Genomic DNA, 26,656 nt, shown 5'->3' with positions numbered 1-26,656 from the left:
CTTTCCTTCTGCTAACTTTGGGGGGTTTTTTGTTCTTCTTTCTCTAATTGCTTCAGGTGCAAGGTTAGGTTGTTTATTCAAGATGTTTCCTGTTTCTTAAGGTAGGATTGTATTGCTATAAACTTCCCTCTTAGAACTGCTTTTGCTGCATCCCATAGGTTTTGGGTCGTCGTGTCTCCATTGTCATTTGTTTCTAGGTATTTTTTGATTTCCTCTTTGATTTCTTCAGTGATCACTTCATTATTAACTAGTGTATTGTTTAGCCTCCATGTGTTTGTATTTTTTACAGATCTTTTCCTGTAATTGATATCTAGTCTCATAGCGTTGTGGTCAGAAAAGATACTTGATACAATTTCAATTTTCTTAAATTTACCAAGGCTTGATTTGTGACCCAAGATATGATTTATCCTGGAGAATGTTCCATGAGCACTTGAGAAAAATGTGTTTTCTGTTGTTTTTGGATGGAATGTCCTATAAATATCAATTAAGTCCATCTTGTTTAATGTATCATTTAAAGCTTGTGTTTCCTTATTTATTTTCATTTTGGATGGTCTGTCCATTGATGAAAGTGAGGTGTTAAAGTCCCCTACTATGAATGTGTTACTGTCGATTTCCCCTTTTATGGCTGTTAGTATTTGCCTTATGTATTGAGGTGCTCCTATGTTGGGTGCATTAAATATTTACAATTGTTATATTTTCTTCTTGGATCGATCCCTTGATCATTATGTAGTGTCCTTCTTTGTCTCTTCTAATAGTCTTTATTTTAAAGTCTATTTTGTCTGATATGAGAATTGCTACTCCAGCTTTCTTTTGGTTTCTATTTGCATGAAATACCTTTTTCCATCCCCTTACTTTCAGTCTGTATGTGTCTCTAGGTCTGAAGTGGGTCTCTTGTAGACAGCAAATATATGCGTCTTGTTTTTGTATCCATTCCACCAATCTGTGTCTTTCGGTGGGAGCATTTAGTCCATTTACATTTAAGGTAATTATCGATATGTATGTTCCTATTCCCATTTTCTTAATTGTTTTGGGTTCGTTATTGTAGGTCTTTTCCTTCTTTTGTGTTTCTTGCCTAGAGAAGTTCCTTTAGCAGTTGTTGTAGAGCTGGTTTGGTGGTGCTGAACTCTCTCAGCTTTTGCTTGTCTGTAAAGGTTTTAATTTCTCCATCAAATCTGAATGAGATCCTTGCTGGGTAGAGTAATCTTGGTTGCAGGTTTTTCTCCTTCAACACTTTCAATATGTCCTGCCACTCCCTTCTGGCTTGCAGAGTTTCTGCTGAAAGATCAGCTGTTAATCTTATGGGGATTCCCTTGTGTGTTATTTGTTGTTTTTCCCTTGCTGCTTTTAATATGCTTTCTTTGTATTTAATTTTTGACAGTTTGATTAATATGTGTCTTGGCGTATTTCTCCTTGTATTTATCCTGTATGGGACTCTCTGTGCTTCCTGGACTTGATTAACTATTTCCTTTCCCATGTTAGGGAAGTTTTCAACTATAATCTCTTCAAATATTTTCTCAGATCCTTTCTTTTTCTCTTCTTCTCCTGGGATTCCTATAATTCAAATGTTGTTGCATTTAATGTTGTCCCAGAGGTCTCTGAGACTGTCCTCAGTTCTTTTCATTCTTTTTTCTTTATTCTGCTCTGCATTAGTTATTTCCACTATTTTATCTTCCAGGTCACTTATCCGTTCTTCTGCCTCAGTTATTCTGCTATTGATCCCATCTAGAGTATTTTTAATTTTATTTATTGTGTTGTTCATCATTGTTTGTTTCATCTTTAGTTCTTCTAGGTCCTTGTGTAACTGTTTCTTGCATTTTGTCTATTCTATTTCCAAGATTTTGGATCATCTTTACTATCATTATTCTGAATTCTTTTTCAGGTAGACTGCCTATTTCCTCTTCATTTGTTAGGTCTGGTGGGTTTTTATCTTGCTCCTTCAGCTGCTGTGTGTTTTTCTGTCTTTTCATTTTGCTTATCTTACTGTGTTTGGGGTGTCCTTTTTGCAGGCTGAAGGTTCGTAGTTCCTGTTGTTTTTAGTGTCTGTCCCCAGTGGCTAAGGTTGGTTCAGTGGGTTGTGTAGGCTTCCTGGTGGAGGGGACTAGTGCCTGTGTTCTGGTGGATGAGGCTGGATCTTGTCTTTCTGGTGGGCAGGTCCACGTCTGGTGGTGTGTTTTGGGGTGTCTGTAGACTTATTATGATTTTGGGCAGCCTCTTTGCTAATGGGTGGGGTTGTGTTCCTGTCTTGCTAGTTGTTTGGCATAGGATGTCCAGCACTGTAGCTTGCTGGTCGTTGAGTGAAGCTGGGTGCTGGCGTTGAGATGGAGATCTCTGGGAGATTTTCGCCGTTTGATATTATGTGCAGCTGGGAGGCCTCTTGTGGACCAGTGTCCTGAAGTTGGCTCTCCCACCTCAGAGGCACAGCACTAACTCCTGGCTGCAGCACCAAGGGCCTTTCATCCACACGGCTCCTTAATTTGGGATGATTCGTTTCTATTTATGTATTCCACAGATGCAGGGTACATCAAGTTGATTGTGGAGCTTTAATCCGCTGCTTCTGAGGCTGCTGGGAGAGATTTCCCTTTCTCTTCTTTGTTCTCACAGCTCTCAGGGCCTCAGCTTTGGATTTGGCCCCGCCCGTTCGTATAGGTCGCCGGAGGGCGTCTGTTCTTTGCTCAGACAGGACGGGGTTAAAGGAGCCGCTGATTCGGAGGCTCTGGCTCACTCAGGCCGGGGTGTAGGGAGGGTCACGGAGTGTGGGGTGGGCCTGCAGCGGCAGAGGCCGGCGTGACGTTGCCAGCCTGAGGCGCGCCGTGCGATCTCCCGGGGGAGTTGTCCCTGGATCACAGGACCCTGGCAGTGGCGGGCTGCACAGGCTCCCCGGAAGGGGGGTGTGGATAGTGACCTGTGCTCGCACACAGGCTTCTTGGTGGCGGCAGCAGCGGCCTTAGCGTCTCATGTCTGTCTCTGGGGTCCGCACTTTTAGCCGCGGCTCGCGCCCGTCTCTGGAGCTCCTTTAAGCAGCGCTCTTAATCCCCTCTCCTCGCGCACCAGGAAATAAAGAGGGAAGAAAAAGTCTCTTGCCTCTTCGGCAGGTCCAGACTTTTCCCCGGACTCCCTCCCGGCTAGCCGCGGTGCACTAACGCCCTGCAGGCTGTGTTCACGCTGCCAACCCCAGTCCTCTCCCAGCGCTCCGACTGAAGCCAGAGCCTCAGCTCCCAGCCCCGCCCGCCCCGGCGGGTGAGCAGACAAGCCTCTTGGCTGGTGAGTGCCGGTCGGCCCTGATCCTCTGCGCTGGAATCTCTCCGCTTTGCCCTCCGCACCCCTGTTGCTGTGCTCTCCTCCGCGGCTCCGAAGCTCCCCCACTCTGCCACCCGCAGTCTCCGCCCGCGAAGGGGCTTCCTAGTGTGTGGACACTTTTCCTCCTTCACAGCTCCCTCCCGCTGGTGCAGAACCCGTCCCTATCCTTTTGTCTCTGTTTATTTTTTCTTTTGCCCTAAGCAGGTACGTGGGGGGTTTCTTGCCTTTTGGGAGGTCTGAGGTCTTCTGCCAGCCTTCAGTAGATGCTCTGTAGGAGTTGTTCCACGTGTAGATGTATTTCTGGTGTATCTGTGGGGAGGAAGGTGATCTCCGCGTCTTACTCTTCCGCTATCTTCCCGGAAGTCTGTCTTTACCTTTTAAATGTCATTTATTCATTGAAGAGACCAGTTCATTTGATCTACAGAAATCCCCCATCCAGGCTTTGTTGATTAAATCCTCATGGGTCATAAATGGGCCATATGCCATATTTCCTATAAACTGGGAGTTAGAACTAGAGGCATGATTGGACTGTAGTTTAGTATTTAGGTTCTTTACTTTTGCAAATATCACATCATAGGTGGCCCCATGTACTCCTTATTGCATCATATCAGGAGGAACATAATGTCTTGTTTCCCACTTTGACAAATGCTAAGATTGATAGTGCTGTCCACTTTTAAGCATTCCTTCCCCTCTCACTCCTCCCAAGGCTTTGCTGGCTTCCTGATCTATTCCTTGCCCCTTCCTCAGTGCCTGAATACTGCCCCCTTCCCAACCCACCAGACACACCTTGAAATAGCTTTCTTACACCTATCCACTCAAATGGGGCTTCAGTCTGTGGCTGCAGCAGTTAATCTTTTGGCCTAATCAGGGAGAATGCGATAGTGTGCAAAGCCAAAGGGCCTTTTGCCTCTCCTATTGCCACTTCTCAGCCCAATTTTGTGGTTTATAATCCAAGAATCTCTACTTTCTTAGTTGGGAACTAAGAAAGTCAAGCAGTTTGAACCTATCGGAACCTGGATGCTTTATAACATCCCCCTAAGTGGTTGCCTGAGATTGGCTTGTGATCTCTGCTACTGGAGAGCACTCTCCTTCTTCAGAGAGACCACAGCTGGAAGGCTAGTTGTTATAGAGGTTGATGCCTCTTTGTTGATGACAAATCTGCTTTTTAAGAAATTTTTACTAAGTCACAGGCCTGGCCTTTGAAGTAAACCCAGAGGAGTGGCACCAATGGAGGCGATTTATGGTTAGGCACATTCAAAAGTTTATAATTTTACTTCTTGTTTTCTCTTTTTTAGTTTTAATTGTGGTAAAGCACACACACATACACTATAAAATTCCTCCTCTTAACTATTTTTGGTTTTGTTTTTTTGTTATTTTTCTTTTAACCATTTTTAAGTGTACAGTTCAGTAGTATTAACTATACTCACATTGTGTAACAGATCTCTAGAAATTTTTCATCTTGCAAAACGGAAGCTCTATACCCATTGAATAACAACTCCCCTGTTCCCCTTCCCACAACCCGTGGCAACCACAATTCTACTTTCTGTTTTCATGAATCTGACCACTCGACATACCTCATAAAAGTGGAATCACACATTGTTTTTCCTTTTGTGACTGGTTTATTTCACTCAGCAAAATGTTCTTAAGGTTCATACATTTTGTAGCATGTGGCAAGACTTCCTTCCTTCTTAAGCCTGAATATTATTCCATTGTGTGTGTGTGTGTGTCTGTGTGTGTGTCTATGTGTGTGTGTATCACATTTTCTTTACCCATTCATTTGTCAATGGACATCTGGGTTGTTTCTACCTCTTGGCTAATGTGAATAATGCTACAATGAACATGGGTGTGAAAATAACTCTTTGAGATCTTGCTTTAAATTCTTTTGGATATATACTCAGAAGTGGGATTGCTGGATAATATGGTAATTCTATTTTTAGTTTTTTGAGGAAACTCCATACTGTTTTGCATAGGAGCCTCACCATTTTACATTCCTACCAGCAGTGCATAAGGGTTCCAATTTCTCCATATCCTTGCCAACACTTGTTATTTTCTGTTTTTGTTTTGTTTTTTTTATAGTGGCCATCCTAATAGATGTGAGGTGATGTCTCCTTGTGGTTGTAACTTGCATTTCTCTAATGATTAGTGATGTTAAGCATCTTTTCATATGCTTGTCGGCCATTTGCATATCTTCTTTGAGAAATGTCTAGTCATGTTCTTCGCCTATTTTTAAATTGAGATACTTGGTTTTTTATTGTTGAGTTGTAGGAGTTCTTTATGTATTCTGTATGTTAACTCCTTATCAGATATATGATTTGCTATTTTTCCCCCTATTCTATAGATCGCCTTTTCACTCTGTTGATTGTTTCCTTTAATGTGCAGAAGTTTTAAAGTTTGATGTAGTCCCATTAGTCTATTTTTGCTTTTGTTGCCTGTGCTTTTGATTTCATAGCCAAGAAATCATTGCCAAATTCAATACCATGAAGTGTTTCTCCTATGTTTTCTTCTAGGAGTTTTATAGTTTTAAGTCTTAAGTTTAGGTTTTTAATCCATTTTGAGTTAATTTTTGTATATAGTATAAAGTAAGGGTCTAACGTCATTCTTTCCATGTGAATATCCAAACACGGTTTGTTAAAGTGACTCTCCTTTCCCCATTGTGTAGTCTTGGCATCCTGTTTAAGAGCATTTGACCATAAACACAAAGGTTTATTTCTGGATTCTCTTTTCTGTTCCACTGGTCTTTGTGTCTGTATTTATGCCTGTACCTCACTGTAGCTTTGTAATATGTTTTGAATCCATGAAATGTGAGGCCTCCAACTTTGTTCTTTTTCAAGATATTTTGGCAATTTGGGGTCCCTTGAAATTCCATATGAATTTTAGGATTTTTTTCCTATTTCTGAAAAAAAAAGTCTTTGGGATTTTGAAAGGGATTGCATCGAATCTGTAGATAGCTTTGTTAGTATGAACATTTTAACAATATTGTCTTTCAATGCATGGACACATAATGCCTTTCCATTTATCTGTGTCTTCTTTAGTTTCTTTCAGCAATGTTTTGTAGTTTTTAGTGTATTGGTCTTTCACCTCCTTGGTTAAGCTTACTCCAAAATATTTTACTCTATTTGATGCTATTGTAAATGGAACTGTTGTCTGAATCTCCTTTTTGGATTGTTCATTGTTAGTTATAGAAATGCAACTGCTTTTTGTGTGTCAATTTTGTATCCTGCAACCTTGCTGAATTTGTTTATTAGTTCTAACAGGTTTTTTGGGAGGCGGTGGATCTTTAGGGTTTTCTACATTTAAGATCATGTCATCTGCAACAAAGATAATTGGACTTCTTCCTTTGCAACTTGGATGCCTTTTGTTTCTTTCCCTTGCCTAATGGCTCTGGCTAGAACTTCTAGTACTATGTTGAATACAAGTGGCAATAGTGGGCAAACTTGCCTGGTTCCTGATCTTAGAGGGAAAGTTTTATGTTTTTCATTGTTGAGTATCATGTTAATTGCAGACTTATAGTTTACTTTTTCTTTTTTTTTTTGCGGTACGCGGGCCTCTCACCGCTGTGGCCTCTCCCGTTGTGGAGCACAGGCTCCGGACGCGCAGGCTCAGCCACTCCGTGGCATGTGGGATCTTCCCAGACCAGGGCACGAACCCGTGTCCCCTGCATCGGCAGGCGGACTCTCAACCACTGCGCCACCAGGGAAGCCCTAGTTTACTTTTTAAAATATAGAATTCCTGGACAAATTCTGAAATATAAAATTTGGACAAATACTAGCAGGCATTTGAAATGATAGCTCAGGATTACCAACTAGCAAAAGAAGATCTGTATATGGATTTTCTAGATGTGGTTTTATGGAGACATATGGTACCATACCTGTTTTGTGAGCTATGTTTTCTCGGACTTAGGTTTCAAGGACAGGGATTGACAAAGCATATCCAACCTGTGTGACTATAAGTCATTTGCCTCCTGTGATCCTTTAAAAACCAACCTTGGCAGTTTACACATGTAAGTTCAATGGACCAGCTACTATAATGAATGAGGGATACTCTCTTCTTGGGTCTGTTGAAGAAGAACTTGGAGAGAGAATAATCACCACTCTCCTTCTAGCCACTTAGTGGCTTTAGAGATTCATGGTCTCTAAGTTTAGAGGTCCTTCCCCTCTAAACTTGAATGAGAGGCAGTAGGAGAAAAGCAACCAGGACAGAACAAAATAATGCCCTCATGAGTCTTGGAACAATGTGCTGCTAATAAAAAATAGACTTTCAGCAAGTAAGGAACTTGCAGCTACAAGAGATTCCGAGATATTATCTTGAATAGACCAAGTTGCATTTGGGAACTGTCTCGGCTTTTTAAGTGTTAGGCTGACTTGGGATAAAAGGAAGGAGAGAAGCTTCATTTGTTTATTTCCCAACTGCTTCCTAAGAGAAAGTAAGTATGAATAAGCCATCTGCTGAGTAGGCACTGTAGAATATTGAGAAGACATGCCCACACATCACTCTGATATGAGGTACAGATAAGCACCCTGAAGCAATGAGGAGGGGTGGCTCTGGAAGTGCACATTGTTCATGATTTAGGAATTCCTCCTCAGCATTTACAGCTTCCCCTCAGTAATGATTCCTGAGCAATTGGTCACCTTCCTTAGCTCATCAACAGCTAGTATTACAGTCCCTAAAGTGCTTTCTTCTGCCCCCTCCCCATTTCCTTCTTACCAACCCTACGTCTCATTCTGGTCCACCAGCCTTATGGTAACCATGACTTTGTGCATGGCTGTGAGAGAAAAAGCACCAGGCAGACAGACAGACAGTCCCAAGACACAGAACCAGACAGAGAATTCATGAAGCCTTAAACACAGCTGCAGAATTAAAACAAAAATGTCAAGGGAACGGAGTGTTCCAGCTGACTTAACTTCCTGTTGATAAGTCTCTGGGGAGGAGGGGTGAGGTCTGGAGTTCTAGAATTGGAGTAGAGGAGTGCAGGGGGCCTGGCCAGAATGGGGTGGAACGCCTTTGCAGGCATGGTCACTAGGAGTTGGGTTCCCATCTGCAAGGCTGTTGACACTCAATTCCTGAGCCTGGTCGTGGTCAGAGAAGGCTTTCAGCTACTGATGTGCTCAACCCTCAGAAAAACAGGATATTAGCTTTCAGATCTGATTAAGCCATGAGATGCAAATTCCTTCCCCACCCTGACTCTGCTCCCCGACCACTGCCATCCACACCATTCCCTCTTCCACAGCAGAGGTACATCCATCTCCCTGTGTGACTTCCAGCAGGGGCTGTCTGCATCCTGTGCTTCATTGCCAACTCGGCTGTGCGAGGCCAGGTTGAGTGCTTAACCCATTACATTATGGCTTTAGATTTATGGTCATTTTGATTAGCAGTTCCTTGCCACATCCCTGGGTGACTAATGAGAATTATCATCAATTAGGAAATGAGAATGGTGAAGTAACTTTGCCCTTTAGGGCTTCCCTGGTGGCGCAGTGGTTAAGAATCAGCCTGCCAATGCAGGGGACACGGGTTTGAGTCCTGGCCCGGGAAGATCCTACATGCCACGGAGCAACTAAGCCTGTGCGCCACAGCTACTGAGCCTGTGCTCTAGAGCCTGCAAGCCACAACTACTGAGCCCACGTGCCACATCTATTGAAGCCTGCACACCTAAAGCCCATGCTCCGCAACAAGAGAAGCCACCGCAATGAGGAGCCCGTGCACCGCAACCAAGAGTAGCCCCAGCTCGCTGCAACTAGAGAAAGCCCACGCACAGCAACAAAGACCCGACACGGCCAAAACTAAAAATAAATTAAATAACTAAATTTATTAAAAAACAACAAACAAAAAACCTTTGCCCCTTAGAAAGCACATATGTGGTAGGGTCCTGGAGTCCCCAGTCCTCAGCTTGGTCCCTTTGCCTACAGAGTCTTTACAGGTAAATGGTTGTCATGTCTCTTCCCTACTCACTCTCACCCCATCTCTTTGTCTTTATTGCTGCCTAAAATCCCCACCATGTGCAATAAAGGAAACAAGAAACAGAAAATATAAATCAGAAGCAACTCTGCTCAGGTCAGTAATCTTCAAAATGCAAATATCACCTATTTTTACAGAGGCAAATACCAAGCATAAAACATTCTCAGAACAAGACTCCAGGGGCAGCAGGCTCCCTATAAGGAGGCCAGGAAGAATTCCAAACTTAATGCCCACTTAAAGGGCTAATGTGTGCCATGTTGGAGCAGACACTGCAAACCTGAGAAGAACAGTGAAGGCTGGCCTCTGACAAACCCTCTTGTCCCTCCCCACCCCCTCCTCCAGGCTCCCGGAGCCCTCTGCTCACACGACCCTTCAAGGCACCCAGAGCCCCACCATCCCCATCTCACCAAGCTCGCCTAGGTCAGCTTCCTCTTCCTCCTGCCCCCGAGGCTTTCCTTGAATCCTCCATCCTTGTCCCTCTGGCCTTCCTCAGGACTCAGCAGCATTCAGTTTTATACTGCTTCAGGACATTTAGCATTTAGTTTGCATTATGATTCAAATATTCCAGGGTCTATTAATTATTGCCTTCTCAGATAAATGATAAGTTTATATGATAGGGACCCTATGTGCGCTTCACGGGCTGAATGATGCTGGAGAGACCAAGATGTGAAAAATATGAAAACATCTCAAATACTATCACAGGGCAGAAAGCAGAAAAGGTGAATGAAGATGGATGAGGTAGGAAATGTAATAATGACATACTCCAAAACTGGAAAAACTTTGGCACCAGGAGTTATGAGGTTATACAGTGGGATGAGAGCAAGTAAACTAGTCAATAAGTGGTCAGATTTAGGAAAGAAGGTCAAATCCTTGACTACGCCAGAAAAAAACCCATAGTTTCTGTGCATTAAATTTATGCATTATTTAAATCAGTGTGACTTAAAAACTGGTTTCCAAAATGAAACACTGTTCAAGATAGTGAAATTTATTCAGAATTGAGATGTGAGGAACTCCCCTCCCACCATTTTTTTTATTTTTGGCATGTACAAGCAAAAAATACAGAATTGAATCTGAACTTAGAATATTCTAGAACAGTCAGATGAGAAGAAATAAGACAAAGATGAGTCTTTCCTCCAAGGTGAAGCTGCAGCCAAGCAGATAAATTTATTAAAAGTCGGTGAAAACTGGGAATTCCCTGGCGGACCAGCAGTTAGGACTTGGCGCTTTCACTGCCGAGGACCTGGGTTTGATCCCTGGTTGGGGAACTAAGATCCCACAAGCTGCGCAGCATGGCCAAAAAAAGTAGGTGAAAATCATGAGTGGATAGCTTGGAACTGAGTGATGAACATGGAATCATGTGGAGGCAGCTGCATTTGGTAACTGCCCCTGATTAGAATCACTTCTTCATGATAAAATGCTGCTCCTATTACTTCTATGACAATAATGACCCAGCTTTTATCACACTCATTATTTGTTAGCGTTATTTTAAGCATTTCACATGTATTAACTCATTTAATCCTTACAACTCTATGTGGTAAATTCTATTATTATCCCCATTTTACAGATGGAGAAACAGAAGCAAAATTAAGTAACTTGATCAAGGTCACAGTTAAACCCAGCAAGTCTGGTTTTAGTGCTGATATATATATATATATTTTTGCGGTACGTGGGCCTCTCACTGTTGTGCCCTCTCCTGTTGCGGAGCACAGGCTCTAGACGCACAGGCTCAGCAGCTCACGGGCCCAGCCGCTCTGCGGCATGTGGGATCTTCCCAGACCGGGGCACGAACCCGTGTCCCCTGCATCGGCAGGCGGACTCTCAACCACTGTGCCACCAGGGAAGCCCATCAGTGCTGATCTTTAAATCTCTGTGCTGTCCTCTGTGTTACAACTTTCCATGTTTGTACTACATTTTTAGGTGGACATTCAAGAACTGGATTACAAAGTGGATTATCTACCTCTTGTGCATGGAGCCAGTGTCCATTCACTCATCCAACATGTATTTACTCACCAAATTTGAACCCAACATCAATCATAGGAACTTAACCAAGACAGAATGGAATGTGCTTTCTTTAAGAATAAAGTTTTGTGGTAGGATAAAGAAAGTAAACAGATAATTATAAAGTAATCCTTGCAAGGACAGGGATAGTGTAGGCATGAGGTGCACATAGGAAGCACACCTCTTCCAGGTGGTGGGAATTGGAGAGGGGTGGTCAGGACCATCTTCCTGGAGGAAGCCTAATCTGAGAACGAAGAGATGAATAAGAGTTAATTTTGTTCTTTGTGCAAAGTAAGGAATGTGTTCCAGGCAGAGAAGAGAGCTCATTCAGGGACCTGAAATCACATCAGGATGGCTTGACTGTGCAGTACTGGGTGTTCTCTGTTGAGAAGAGGCTGGAGAGGTGAGCATTACCATGTCAGGAAAGTGTGTGAGTTGCACCCTCCAAAGTAATCTTCAGAAAGATTACCGCCTGTGGAGTGGAGAATAGATGCAGGGAGATGGTGAGTCACGATTGGAGTCAAGGACAACAATTAGCAGATATACAGATGAACTACGACACTGTTCTCTTAATCCAGATAAAAGATGGCAATGACTGTGACTGGTGGGAGGTTGCGGGGAGGAATGTCATTATATTTTAGAGCTAGAATTGTAGCACCTGGTTGGTGAAGATGAAGAAAGAATCAAGAATGACTCCTGGGCTTCCCTGGTGGGGCAGTGGTTGAGAGTCCGCCTGCCGATGCAGGGGACGCGGGTTCGTGCCCCGGTCCGGGAAGATCCCACATGCCACAGAGAGGCTGGGCCCGTGAGCCATGGCCGCTGGGCCTGTGCATCCGGAGCCTGTGCTCCGCAACGGGAGAGGCCACAACAGTGAGAGGCCCACATACTGCAAAAAAAAAAAAAAAAAGAATGACTCCCAGGTTTCTGGCATAAACAAATGGATGGATAGCAAGACCACCACAAGGAGGAAAGAGAAACAGGTGGGGACACAGGTTTTTAGTAGAATTTTGCAAATGCATACTTTGTGCAGAAAACTTTCCACATAATTCTTTGCCTGTTGCCCATGAAAAAAAGCAAAGAGGATGAGTGACCAGTGGGAATTGGGTACTATTCTTTCTTATAACCTGTTTCACTTTATTAGTGTAGAATCACTGAAGATATTCATTGTAAGGCCATGTGGGTAACCTCCAGCTTTGGACAGCTCCAGCTCAATTCAAGCTACTGATTCATATTAGCAAATGCCTTTAGTGGCAAAACTGCAACATCACTTGACGTTACTAACAATATCCTAAAAGAAATTGTGATATGAAATAACTTCATGAAAACATACCTTTATTTATTTATTTTCTTTTGGCCAGGCTGCGCGGCACGTGGGATCGAACCCGTGCCCCCTGCAGTGGAAGCACGGAGTCTTAACCACTGGACTGCCAGGGAATTCCCAGTTCTTTTCCTTTTTAATAATAAGAAAAGATAAAGGACTGTATGGCACAGGGAACTATATTCAATGCCCTGTAATAAACCGTAATGGAAAAGAATATGAAAAAGAATGTATATATATATATGTATAAGTGAATCACTTTGCTGTACAGTAGAAATTAACACAACATTGTAAACCAACTATACTTCAATAAAATAAATTTTTGAAAAAGAAAAAAGACAAAGGATTATCTAGACCACCTGTTGTCTGAAATTTAGGTAGGAATTAAGACATTTAAAATTCTGACAGTACTCTTATTTTTTCAATCTGAATTTTTTTCTTCCCCAGTGGATATTAGTTAGGTTTCCCACTCTCTTTTTCTGTTTCACATTCTCCCATCTGTGTGTGTGTGTGTGTGTGTGTGTGTGTGTGTGTGTGTGTATGCACTTCCATGCCAGTCTTTCTCCACATCTCTGCTGGACATTTATCTGAGGGACTGCTTCTTTCTCTGTACTGGTATATGTGTCTGATTTTGTCTTCTTCTTGTCAGTGTGTGTATATCTGAATCAGTTGGATGCTGTTAGCTATAACAAAAGATCATACTCAAATGGCTTAACTTTGAAATAAAGAAATTTATTGCTTCACATAACAAGAATTCCAGGCGATAGTCCCTCCGGAGTGGTCAATTCAGTGCCTCGACAAAATCATTTGGTCAACAAAGCCCTTGGTTCCTTGTTCAATGAATATTTATTGAATGACTATTTGTGTCCAGCCTTGATTTAGGTACATGGGATATACACTGCCAAAAAAAGAAACAAAAGTCTCTGTCCTCATGGAGTTTATGTCCTGAATCTTCCCAGCTTTGTCTCATGGTAGCACAATAGTTGCTCTAGTTCCAGGCATTACATCAGGTAGGACAACACCTTATATTTACACGGCATCTCTTCGTATGTGTTTCTTTAGCAGAAAGGATAAAGATTTCCCCTTTTATCTCATTGGCCAAAATTTCCTCACATATTTCTCTCTAAACCAATTTCTGGCAAGAGGAATGTTATTTCCATAATTGGCTTAGACTATTCAAGATTTACCTCTTTACTGAAGCTTAAAACTAAACTGACACACCAGGCCCCACTCTGTTCACCTACAGGAAGTGGGCGGGTCAGGCATAGCTATTTTTTCAAAGCTCCCTGGGTCACTCTAATCTACATCCAGAGTTGAAGCTGGTGCTCAGATGCTCTGCATGATACACTTTAGGGTTGAGAAGGTTTGGGTTTCCGTGTAGAGCTGTATAATTTCATTCCTGAACTTGGGCTATGCCTCAGAAGGAGAAAGCTGCAATATGTTGAGGCCTCCAGACCGTCCCCTTTGGTTTTTTTGTCAACACTGTTCTTTGGCTTCCCCCAGCCTCACCCCAGGAAATCCCTAGTTGGCCCTTCTCAGCCATAGACTCCCAACCCCTTTCTCAGTGTATGGCCAGGCTTCCTTCAGTCCAATTTGGTTTGGTTCTTGTGTTTTCTTCCCTTTTTTTTTTAACGTTAAATCTCTCCTCAAAACTTTATCCAAAACTTTAAATTTCTCCTCAAAACTTTAAATATCCATGTGTTTGCTTCAACCACTGAAACATCACAAAGATATTTGTAGAAAAAAGATTTGAATAATCTTCCCCTTCCTGTCTCCAACCACTATCATTCCAGAAGACTAGGCTCTCTCTCTTCTCCCAATTATCTATCTATCTATCTATCTATCTAGCCATCTATCCATCCATCCATCTATCATCTATCACCAGTGTCAACAGGACCCTGGCCCATCCTATGGATCTCTGGGGGGGGATGGGGGGGAGGAAGAGATGATGAAGGGACTGGATAGGGAGTTAGTCTGGAAAAAAAAGAAATGGGAGGGCTCAATTCTTATCCCCACCACCTTTTTTCTTAATTTTTTAGTTTGAAATAATTTTTTATTTTATTTAATTTATTTATGCTTGGCTGTGTTGGGTCTTCATTGCTGCGCAGGCTTTCTCTAGTTGCGGCAAGCGGGGGCTACTCTTCGTTGCGGTGTGCAGGCTTCTCATTGTGGTGGCTTCTCTTGTTGCGGAGCGCAGGCTCCAGACGCACAGGCTCAGCGGCCATGGCTCACGGGCCTAGCCGCTCCGCGGCATGTGCGATCCTCCCGGACCGGGGCACGAACCCGTGTCCCCTGCATCGGCAGGCGGACTCTCAACCACTGCACCACCAGGGAAGCCCCTCATTCAATTTTTACCCACTAGATTTAGCATCCAATGATGTTTCTTGCCTAAAATTATTATAACTGTAATTGTTGTAATATGGCAATTTTCTTTTTTTTACATTTGTTCGTCAGCATTGTGCTATGAGAAAGAGCTTTCTCCCACTTACTTATTCACTTATTTGTTTATATCAGTGTGGACTCATGAACTCTTATTTTATTTAAAGGGCATAATACATTGCTATCATTGTTTATTTTGATCCTTTTATTATCCCAGTATTGTCCTAGGAGTCCCTGCAATCTGTTTTCTATGTTTTTTTTTAAACATCTTCCTGTCATTTATGGAGCACTTCCAAATTTTCTGGCACAAGATGTTCCAGGCTTATCTTGTTCTTTACCTGCCCCAGCCCTGTAATCAGCCATTTTCTCCAAGGACCCTTGGTTCCTTTAGTGGAGAATGGTATTCAGAAACCAAGATCTGGGCTCTGTGTGCACTGATTGCTACTGGCGTATCATTTCTCCCAGGCCCTCTCAGTGAATCAAACTAAGAAATATATGTATGTATGTATACACATTTATATCTACATCTGTGTATTTACAGACTGAAAACCATTAGTTCACACGAATACCTCCCACTCCAATTCAGCACCACAGGGTTCATTCCAGTCCCCACTCCCCTTGCATATTTGTATCTCCCTTCCCCATCAGAGAGAATCTTGTCTCCCACTGGCTTCTACATGTCAATTTCTTTGCTCAATTTCCATATGTAATCAATCTCCCAGTCCCCAGAGGGCCAGTCAAAAGACTTCCTCATGAGGTCACCAACCCGTGCTGGCTGCCTGCTCCACACTTCAACATCCTCCCTGTGGCCCAATTGTTACCCTGCTACCTTCCTCCTCAATTTACATTTCACATGCTACCATCTTCCTCTGAGAAACCCTCCACTGCCATTCCCTGAACACATAAAAGCACTCAAGCCTTGGTGCTTTCACTTCAGTATATTCAACTCTGTTCCCCACTGACAGTCACTTGTAGCGGAATGAGCTGTTGTATTTTATTTTTGCCACATTCCCAGGACTTAGAGCTGAAGTATATATGTTTTAAAGTTAGTATTTATAGCCATGAAAGAACATCTGCTTCTTGCTCTTAATTTTCAAAATGGACAAATCAGCAGCCCAGTGTGGCCACTTACTAAGAAATGACTGATTAGAGCTCTTTGCAAGTCTGCTTAAAAACTTAGTTACTGCTTAACTTGTACCCTTCCGCGATCTTTTCTCCCACGGGGTCTTTTCTCCCACTGAAGACCCATCTATGGAAAAAGGCTCTGCCTTTGGTTTAAAAGCAAAGATCCTACTAATTTGCTTCATTCATTCATCCACTCATTCATTCACCAAATATTTATTTGGTGGTATTTATTTGATGGTAATATGGGCTCCCCTGCCCGGGCTGCTCTGAGGTTTCTTATTCTTCATTCTGCACTGGCCTGTATTTACTGCTTGGCTGGTTCAGACTACCAGGGTGTGTGAAGTGGGGAGAGTAAAGGAAGTGAGTCCTTGTGAGCCAATCAGTCCCCTACAGAGGGAGGGACACCACCCCCTCAGAGCCACTTTCCCTTCCCCTTGGGTTGTCAGCGTCTCCCAGCACACAGAGCAGCAAGTCAGAACCCCAGATAGCCCAGCAAAAGCAGGGTGTTTACCAGATGGGTTATTTCCATTCTGGCTTCTGGGGACCTTCAGGAGGGGTGGGAAGGGAGTATACGGGGAGCACAGTCCCCATACCTACTCAGGGCTGCTGAAACTGAGCTCTGGGCCTCTGCCCCTCTCCCAGTTTTCCACTCCCTCCTTTCATGAAGGTCTCTGCCTAGGGCCCAAATAACTAGGGAGCAGCATCCCACCCTGAATGTTCTGAGACCCAGGAGCATGGTGGAGGCCGAGCTTATTTGCGTTGTGCGTCATGGGTTCTTACATGGCTGAGGGAAGGCCTGAGCAGGGCATGGGCTACAGCCGCAAGTCACCTTGAGTAATTGTGATGCTATCTAAGTCTAACGGTTTCTTTCGGGTAGGAACTTCCGCCATCCTGTTTGTGAAGCAGAAACCTGTGCTGGGACAGCCCTGTTCTGAGCAGAAAGGAGGACTAGATGGAGGCAAAAAGGAAAATGCCCCATGAGTCACAGTTAGAAGATATGGGAAGAGACTATGCTCCCATCACCAACTCAGTCCTGCACCTTTAAAAAGAAGAAAAGGAAAAAGAATCACAAGCACGAGTATGCATTGCAAGGTACCAAGAAACTTCCTTTCTTGCTGCCAACTCTGCCCTAGTGCCCTCACCTCTGTAGCTGTGTGGCTGGAATGGGAAGGGACTCACCATTAATTCCTGGGAGTGCAGGCCCCATTCACTGGGCCTTAGAATGCCTGGCAATAAAAGAAATATTGGGTCCCTATTCATTTGAGCTTGTACATGAGGCTAAGCATTATAAAAGTAGCTACTGTTTTCAGAGTGCCTACCAAACTATGTAGGTGAGGCAAATGAGAATCAGAGTGGGTAAGCGACTTGTCTCAGAAAACAGAGCTAGAAAGTAGAAGAGCTGGAATTAAACCTTCAATCTGTTTCTGAAATCAAGGGTCTTATCTTTACGCTCAGCTGAGTTAAGTGAACTAGAAAACACTTTGGCATTAGCGCTGTTAGTGTTTTTTGTTTTTTGTGGGGGTTTTTTTGTGGTACACGGGCCTCTCACTGTTGCGGCCTCTCCCGTTGCAGAGCACAGGCTCCGGACGCGCAGGCTCAGCGGCCATGGCTCACGGGCCCAGCCGCTCCACGGCATGTGGGACCTTCCCAGACCGGGGCATGAACCCGTGTCCCCTGCATCGGGAGGCGGACTCTCAACCACTGTGCCACCAGGGAAGCCTGGGCTGTTTGTGTTTAGAAAGACAAGCCTTAGAAGATTCTACAGGGAAGAGGTCATATTTCTAAGACTGGTACCCAAAGAAGCAATCTAAGTGCCCGAAAGTCTGCAGGTCATGCTGGGTTAAGGAGCAGAATCAGGGCAGTTCTTTGCAGTGTGAGCAAACTCTCAGCTGGTTTCTTTGATCAGTTTCTCCATATATCTTTCTTCACAGTGCTGGTGATCACCTGGCCCACTGTCTCTTTCCCAGGGTGAGTTGGGTCAGGGTTTGGGGTAGGGGTGGGGACGCAAGAACACTGCAGAAAGACACAGAGGCATCCCTGCCAGACGATGCCCTTCACACTCACAGGTCCCTGAAGGCATTCCCCCTCTGCTTCTCTGCGAGCAGTTGGGGGGGATCCAGAAGGGGCACCTAGAGCTGATGGCCAGTGTACGAACTGGTAGCAGAGAGAGAAGCTGCTCCAGATTCCAGTTCCCCTGTTCCTCCCATGCAGCTTTGTTTTCTTCAGCCTCCTTTGCTGCCCAGAGAGCTGGGATGGCCCTGGGGGAGGATTGCTATGTTGGGCCTATGGGAATCGGAAGTTCAGGATCTTGTCCTTTGCGCTCTTTCTTAGAGTACAATTAGGAACAGCAAAAGGGCCCTAAGGCAACAAGAAGCTTATGGGGGCTGAAATTCCACAAAATCGAAGGCATCAGTCATTCGGGGAGAGAGAAAGACTGCTACAGGGAGCTTGGAAAACTGCTTGGATTGCTTGTTTTTCGCTTCCTCCTCTTCCTGATACATAGATGAGAGATGGATAGATTGAGAGTGGTTTCCTGAGAATCTGAGACTGCGAGGTGGAGAGGAAAAGAGATGACAGAGGGGAAGGCGGTCGACGCCGTCCAACACTGAGCATTGAATGCACTGTCTGAACAGCCCCTCTTGGGGAGGGGGGGCGGGGGGGCAGTGGGAGAACAACGTGTCAGTCAGGGAGGGTTCTCACTCTCCGCCCAGGAACGCCAGGAAAACCAGGTATGCTGTGAGTGCAAGTTTTCTTTAAATGAGGAAAGACAGGGGGTAGGAATGTACATAAAAGAAGTAAATAGAAAAGACGGGAGATAAAAAGAATGAAAGAACGACTCTAACCTCTAGGGCAAGAAAAATGAAAAGAGGCATGTTAAAGGAGGAAGAGGTGAAGAAGGACTGACACCGGGGCAAAGACCAGGGTCTTGGAGAAACTAAGAGAGAAAGAGGGGCCAGGCGGCTGTCCCATCCCCATGTTTGGGCAGATTAATGGAGTCGTGGCTCCCTCGCTTGCGTCCTGCCCCGGGAGGGGACAGTATCTGTTTAGATTTGTGTCTAAATTTAAACCCTGATCGCCGGCCTCCTTGCTCCTCCCTCCCCCTCCCCCTCCTCCTTCCTCGTTCTCTAGCGCAGGGCGCGGGCGGCCCGAGCAGTCCCGCAGCCAGCGAGCCGGGCGCGCAGCCGCCCACTTGCGCTGTGCCCGCCGCAGCCGAACCCGGCCCAGGCGGGAGCCGAACGGAGAGCGGGGATCGCGAGCCCCGGCCAGAGCGAGCGCGCGCGGCCGCCGCCGAGTCGGCACCTGGAGGACATGGAGGTAAAGGAGGCGGTGGCGCGCGGGCAGGGCGGCGAGCGGGGCCGGGATCCGAGCGCGGAGCCGGGAGCACCGGGCTCATTGCTGCCGCCCCGGGAGCACGGCGAATGTCCGCCGCTCCCACGCCTCCTGGCCAACTCCGGAGGCTCGCCCCTGGTCCTACCTAGGGGACCCCTCTGAGCAGGCAGGGGGTCGGCGGGGGAAGACCTCAGGGAGAGGGGAGGGGCCTTTCTAGAGATACAGGTATTTTGCTTAGGGACCTAAATGCTTCAGATAAAAAAAAAGTGCTGTAAACTTTGTAAATGGTCAAACGTGCGACCAGAAACTCTCCAGAAAGCAGAAGCCGCTGGATCTGAAGATGTGGGTATTGAAAGAGAAACAGAACTGTTAACGTGAGACACTTTTTTTGACCAGTCCGTTGGCTTCCCTTTTCGATGAACATTGGACTTTTTAGAGTCCGGTCGCCCTCTTGCTTCTCAAGTCCCGCTTCTGTCGGTCACATCTTTCAGAACTTTCTGCAAAGCTCCCCTCGTGGGCAAATGGCGCTCCTTCTGATTAGACTTCAGACTCCCCTGTATGTCCTTGCGTGCATGGGAGTGTGCTGGCCACATATCTGTGGGGGGGCTGCAGGGTGAAGCCCACCACTGCCCGGCCTGGGATTTTCCTGGGACCGCTCCAGTGGGATCCAGGAACCACCCGCCAGTGGAGGAGTGGCCGGGTGTATTCCCCTCCTCCCTGCCTTCTCCACATCCTGAGGCTTCCCCAGATTTTCCCCTTGAAACTGAGTCCTGACATTTAGCCCTAAGCCAGTCTTAGCCAGACTTGGGCTTGCTTTTGAAAAGAAGAAAAGAGAAGGTGTGAACGTTACCTAGCTTTCAAGGTGATTCCCACCCTTTTCAAAAGGTGAACTGCTGCTTCCAAGGCTGTGGTCAGCACTCTCAAGATTCAGTTCTGCTAGCTCTTCCCAGCTCCTGGCTCTACACCAGAGCCCAGGTTGGCTCTTCCAAGCGAACCTCACTGCTTGACCTACAAAGCACTGTGACTTCTCTGTGAGGGCAATAGGTCTGTCCTGGGCAGTTGCATTTAGGCATCCAGCTCTACCAGTTGTCTTCAGGGATCACCCTCAGGGAGGCCTTATAAAGTGCAGGGGACTGTGGGATCCACCAGAGGCTGAGATAGACCTTCTGGAAACAACTGTAAACTGGCGAAACTCCACGCAGATTAGGGCTGGGAAAGGGTGGTAGGGAAGCCCAGCAGTGGGTGTTCACAAGTCTACTCAAAGATAGCCCAGAGCGATAAGATCCTCTCTGGCTGGCTACAGCTTCAGGGCAGAGGAGGGAGATGGCCCCGGGGATGCCCACGGGCTGAGTGAAGGTTCCTGAAGAAGTTGCTTTAGGAGTGGGTTTCCTCCTCTGAAAGTACAGGGTGCCTCAGGCCCCCAGGTAGAGGTACAGTGCGATTTAGGACCTGTCTAATCTCTTGCAGAAATGGATGGAAGATGAGAGCAAAGATTTAGGCTTAAAAGCAGGTTGCTTGCTGCTTGAGGGCCAAATGCAAGTTTGAACTTTGTTCTCGGAAGACACAAGGGACTCCTTCCTAAGGTACTTTTTTCTCCCTCAGTTGAGGAAGGAACAGTGTGTGGCAGAGGCCCTGAAACTGCCGCTTAAGCAACTTCCTGTGTTTGGGGGGTGGTGAAAAGAGAAGGTCCTCCAGTGTACAAACCAAGACATGTAGTCATTGATGGGGGATTCTACCAAGATGGGGGCATTGCTTGGCCAGCCAGGAAGCCTGTCAGTTCGCGCCGAGTCTGTACAGGGCATGGGTTTGCTGGTTGGCAGTGACTGCTTTTGAAGTTCTTTTGTCAAAATGCCTGGAAAAAGAACTGCAACTGCTAGCGCTGGTAAATGAAGTAAAAAGGAAACCAAGGGGCTGGAGAAGTGACGTTTCTCAGCCAGGACGTAAACTTTTCATGGTGGGACATGATATGCAGGAGTGAGATTTGGGAATTCCTGAAAAATCTCATAGTAAAACCCTCTTTTGAGAGGTGAAACCCACTTTTGAGACATGCAAGGACCACTATATTTGGTGAGAAATTGAGTTATATTACTTCCCAGTACTAGGAATTTAAACCAGGCCAACGAGAGTTACTCAGCATTCATTCTCTAGAGCCCACTTGCCTACTGGAAGTCTTTGGGAAATCTTTTCTTTTTTTTTCTTTTCTTTTTTTTTTTTTTGCGGTACGCGGGCCTCTCACTCTTGTGGCCTCTCCCGTTGCGGAGCACAGGCTCCGGACGCCCAGGCTCAGCGGCCATGGCTCACGGGCCCAGCCGCTCCGCGGCATGTGGGATCTTCCCGGACTGGGGCACAAACCCGTGTCCCCTGCATCGGCAGGCGGACTCTCAACCACTGCGCCACCAGGGAAGCCCAATTTTTTCTTTTTTTAAGTTACTTTACTGCTATCAACATCAATCATTATTTCAGCCCTCTTTAAGCCCTCTGCAATAAACAAGATAAAGATGCCTTTTAAAAGTTCACAATCCAATAGGGAAAATGAGACTTACCATTATATCTTGTCATGCATATAATTTTCAAATGCTTAAGTGCCAAAGGTATGGCAGTTGCAGACCAAAAGTTCCATAGTATTTCAGTGTTTCTATTAAGTCTCAGAAGAAGTCATAAAAGAAAGGTAGGTGGTGAGGATGAGAAGGCATAAGGAATAGGTGCCCGGAGAACATGCCAGCTTTGTGTAGGAAAGCAGGCCAGTTGGCTGGAGAGGAAAGTGGGGAAGCAGAGAGAGAAAAAAATGAAAGTAATAAGATAAAAACCACAGGGCCTCTGAGTATAGTGGATGCTGGCCAAGTGGGTGAGTGGGAGCTGGAATTCAAGCCATCTGGAAGAAAGGGTTACTTTTTCTTTGTAAAAAGTCTCCTTGCCTAGCTGTGCCCCAAAGGGGGCCTTTTTCTAATTTAGGCAGAGGCCAGCTGCAGCCCTCAAGGCCAGATAGTGAATGGCCCTGGATTCTGCTCCATGGACAGTAGGAAACTGAGTGGTGTTGAGTAAGATGGCGGCCACCACGTAGCAGGGATGATATGGCAGAAACACCAATGCGTAGAGTGAGCCAGGAAACCAGACTCAGGAGCTTCTCTGAGAGTCCAGGCACATTCTGACTTTGAGAGAGAGCAAGAACGGAAAAGATGGAAGAGTAAAGGCCACGTGTTATAAGAGAAACCAGAAATGACTTCTGTGTTTGAGCCTGCCAGGGTGCCCAGATGAGTAGAGTTCTCTAAGATGCCAAGGAGAATGGCAGTATTGTTTTTATGCCTCTATAAGCCTTTTGTAGGCAGGGACTGTCTTATTGGTCTTTAGGTCTCCAGAGATTTGCACAGTGCCTAGATAATCATATAATTTCTCGAGAAGAACTTGCTTGATAAATGAATTGACAGAAACAGGGAACTCTTCCCCTCTCAGCCTGCAGCTCCAATATCTCTACCTTGGGAACCTTCACAGATGCCCTCGGACTCTACAGCACTCTCGACACTTTTTTCAAACTGAATTAGAGTACCAGGCAGAACTGTAACTGTCTGCTTACCTGGCTCTCTTCCTGGAAAATTCCTTGAGGACTGGGGCCATATCTTATGTATCTAGGGCTTGATGGCACGCAAATGCTTGTTGAATGAGTAAATAAATGGTTGAAGATGGGAGAAAGATCAGATATTTTTTTAAAAAAAGAAAACAAGGTTTAGATAGGTTAGTTTTGATTGTTCTAAGCAGGAATGTCCAGCACTCCATGAGAAGTACAGACCTCTTATAATGAAAATATGGTTCTTCTCTAGAAGAGATAATAGGTGAAGTTACTCTGGATAGGAACCCAGAAGGGAGAAATATATAATAAAGAAAGAGCTGGAGACTTCGGACATCAAAATTAAACTAATATTCTTAGTTGCTTAAATACAAATTGTAGGCAGTACCAAATAACCTGAGAGTGCTTGAAAAAGTTTCATTAAGACACAGACCTACTAGAGAATGGACTTGAGGATTCGGGGAGGGGGAAGGGTAAGCTGTGACAAAGTGAGAGAGTGGCACAGACATATATACACTACCAAACGTAAAATAGATAGCTAGTGGGAAGCAGCCGCATAGCACAGGGAGATCAGGTCGGTGCTTTGTGACCACCTAGAGGGGTGGGATAGGGAGGGTGGGAGGCAGGGAGATGCAAGAGGAAAGAGATATGGGAACATATGTGTATGTATAACTGATTCACTTTGTTATAAAGCAGAAACTAACACACCATTGTAAAACAATTATACTCCAATAAAGATGTAAAAAAAAAAAGTTTAATTTTCCACTGAACAAGTAATGAATTTCTAATTTAGATGAAGACAGTTAAGGAGCCCTTTTCCTTAAGGTAACTCCAAGTTCTTTCCAGATATTATTTGTCATTCATCCATTTGTTCAGTGTTTACTGAGCATTTATTTTGTACTAGATCTTGTGCAGTAAATGTTAATTAAATATTGGGCTATCATGTCTTTTCATCCTCACAGACTATCAGTATTACTGATGATGGGTTTGTGTGTATGTGTACATGCTGGTACATATAATGTGTTCACTTGGTAACCTACTTTTTCAATGATATCTTTTTACTTCTTTAATTTTTTTTTTTTTTTTTCTTTTTGACTGCACCAGGAAGCTCAGAGTCCTAACCACTGGACCGCCAGGGAATTCCCATACTTCATTAAATATCTTCTACCAAAATTTCACCAACAGCCTTTGCTGGTTCTGGACCCAACCTGTCACTGAGCCATATGTTGGCTGCTGGCTGGAGCCCACGGGTCATAATTAGGGATTGCTTGGCCTCTGGGAGCTGGAGCTTGGCTGGTGGACTTGCAGGCCTGGCCAAGTACCCCGCACATTCCTGTCTGGCTCCCACTCTGTGGGACCCTCTAAGTACCACCGGCTTCCACTTAACAGACACTTGCATTCACTGGACCGCAATGACAGGGGGAAGTTCGGGTAGGCAGACTGGAAGGGCCCAGGCGCTATCGCAGGAGGGGGTGAGCATGCATTCCTGGAGCGGAGTCAGGTTTCAGAGCCCAATCCGCAGCGTGGCTCCTCGCAGCCAGGCGAGCCAGAGTCTGGCGAGCGCGGTTCCGTGGGAAATCTGAACACTGGCGGCTCAGCAGCCCGGTAATCTTATCAGGGCCTCAAGAGAACGTTTCGGTTCCAGAGAAATCTGAAGGCAGATCTGCCTTCCTAAAGTAATAGTTTTGGGTTTGCAGAGTCAGCTTGACCACCTCTACTCAACTCATTAGAATTTGAACATCTCAGAGCTCTGGGTGGAACGAAACAATCTCTAATTGCCATACTGTAAAGGAGAAAACAAGAAGCAGAGACTGAGGCTGCCTGGGGATTTAGGCACCAATGGACCTTTGGAAAGCCAACAGCTTGCAATTTTTCTCTCACCTGGGGAGGAGTAGTTCAGCCTAAACTGTAAGAGGTAGAATTGTCAGTTTCATCACAAAATCAATATCCACCTCATGTTTGGCCTTCAGAGAGTTATGTAGAAGTTTTTAATCTCTCTCTGCAGAAGAAGATACAATGAAACTGCTAATACAGTACTAAGGCTTGGTCACCAGCATCAGTATTATTGCTCTAGGGCCCTACAGGGGCTCATCTCCCCAGTAGATCTACCTGAGTCACGCCAGGGGGGACACTGCCCTCATACCGTGGTCTTTTGGGGAGTGAGCTCCCCATCTTTTTCCTTTTGGGTTTCCTGAATATCTATCTCCTGGGCATTGTGGGAAATGACTGCTGAGCCGCTGAGGCTCACCTGTAAAGTCTCACTTGCATGGGTCAAATCTCATCTTGAGGGAAGGGGCTCCAGCCTCTGCAATTTCAAGCTCTGGCGCCTCCATAGGAGAGGTGAGATGGCCATTCAGGGCCTTTACACCTGTAAGAGACCCTCCTGAGATGCCATCAGAGCCCATCCTTAATGGAGAACGTTGTGGACCCCAGGCTGGAAGCACTGAGAAGTTCCAGACCTTGGAACTGGACATTCTCTCCACCCAAGATGCCCTTCATTTTGAACCTGCTTGTAACCATATCGGGGCCACCTTCTTGGCCTTGGGGTAGCAATCACATATCTCTCTTAAGCTGGATATTCCATAATCGATTGATAGCAAGTCATAGGACACCACACACTAGCTCTTTTAATTAGGTCCAACAGACATGCGTTGAGGCCGTACTGCTTGGCAGGCAGTGGAGATACTTGGCAGGCAGCGGAGATACGAAGATGAATGTTTCACCCTGCTGGTCTCTGAATAGCTCAGGTCTAAGAAGGGGGGCAACCACCTACAGGCGTGTGGAGAACAGGAGTTTGAGTTCATGTGGACAGAGGAGAGATGTCATACCCCGCCTGGGGTTCAGGGGGCTTCCTGTGAGAGATGTTTCTAAGTGGAGTCTGGAGGGATGCGTAGGAGTTGATCAAGTGCAGACATTTGGGAAGAGCCTTCCAGTCAGAGGGAATGACGAGCAAAGCACTGATGCTAGCAACAACATGGTATGAGTTACCAGCGGTTCGTTTCTGGAGGATAAAGCAAGATAAAGGTATTTGAAGTTGGGGGACTAGATGAGGGATAAGAGAAATATAAGTTACAGTTCCTGCCATAAAAGGAGCTCTCTTCTGTTTGGGGAAACAAGATATACACATATGACACAACAGAAAAAAATACGAGATTGTATCCTGATAAGCTCTCAGGTGTGTGGGAGTTCAAAGTCAGCTTCTCTAATGGAAGCTACAGAGAACTTGCTTCCTGTGCTGGGGATTCCCCCTACAAGTGTGGCTCTTCCCAGGCCCCCTGGCAGCCCTGGTGGTGCACAGCTAACAGGGGATCTCAACCCAGTGATTAGCACACTCGGCCTGGGACCTGCACTTAAAAGCTTTTGCTGAGGATATCTAATTTGAAATAGGCTCCAGGCCCCAAGGGAATGCCTTTGGTCACCCCCCAAGGCCCTCTTGCTTTCTCTGGCAGAAAGAGGCCTCTGGGAATAAACCACATTCACACAAAAAATCTCCTCTTTCAATTCACACCTCCACCTGCAGCCCCACTCATTCCTCCCACTGTGATCACACATTCTGTGCATGCTCCAAGAAGCCAGCATTTCTCCTTTTTGTCCAAAGGCAGAACCGGGACAAGCTGAGGTGGGCCCAGGAACAGCAGCCAGCCGCGTGCATCAGCCTGGGCTGGGCCCAGCGGAACAGTGCAACATAAACGAGA

General features: G+C 45.5%; 1 protein-coding gene and 1 long non-coding RNA gene across 5 annotated transcripts in view; both read left to right on the top strand.

The window, feature by feature from the left end:
• Positions 1 to 17,018, top strand: part of LOC115863139 (uncharacterized) — a 41,124-nt gene extending 24,106 nt beyond the window's left edge. The window contains exon 3 of the long non-coding RNA XR_004043399.2: positions 16,947 to 17,018. This is a non-coding gene — a long non-coding RNA (uncharacterized lncRNA). The remainder of the gene's footprint in view (positions 1 to 16,946) is intronic.
• A 16-nt stretch (positions 17,019 to 17,034) lies between these two features.
• Positions 17,035 to 26,656, top strand: part of RCSD1 (RCSD domain containing 1) — a 71,917-nt gene continuing 62,295 nt past the window's right edge. The window contains exons 1-3 of one of the 4 annotated variants that reach the window (XM_030875566.2): positions 17,080 to 17,161; positions 18,001 to 18,037; positions 19,204 to 19,384. In XM_030875566.2, coding sequence (XP_030731426.2) covers positions 17,080 to 17,161; positions 18,001 to 18,037; positions 19,204 to 19,384 — 300 coding nt within the window. Of the gene's footprint in view, positions 17,162 to 18,000; positions 18,038 to 19,203; positions 19,385 to 26,656 lie in introns of those variants that run through there. The other 3 variants (XM_060296814.1, XM_030875568.3, XM_060296816.1) reach the window with 3 other exon arrangements.

The sequence above is a fragment of the Globicephala melas genome, chromosome 1 (assembly GCF_963455315.2).
Source record: "Globicephala melas chromosome 1, mGloMel1.2, whole genome shotgun sequence".
Lineage (NCBI taxonomy): Eukaryota > Metazoa > Chordata > Mammalia > Artiodactyla > Delphinidae > Globicephala > Globicephala melas.
Note: the sequence above shows the minus strand (reverse complement) of the source record. Positions and strands in the feature narration are given on the sequence as shown.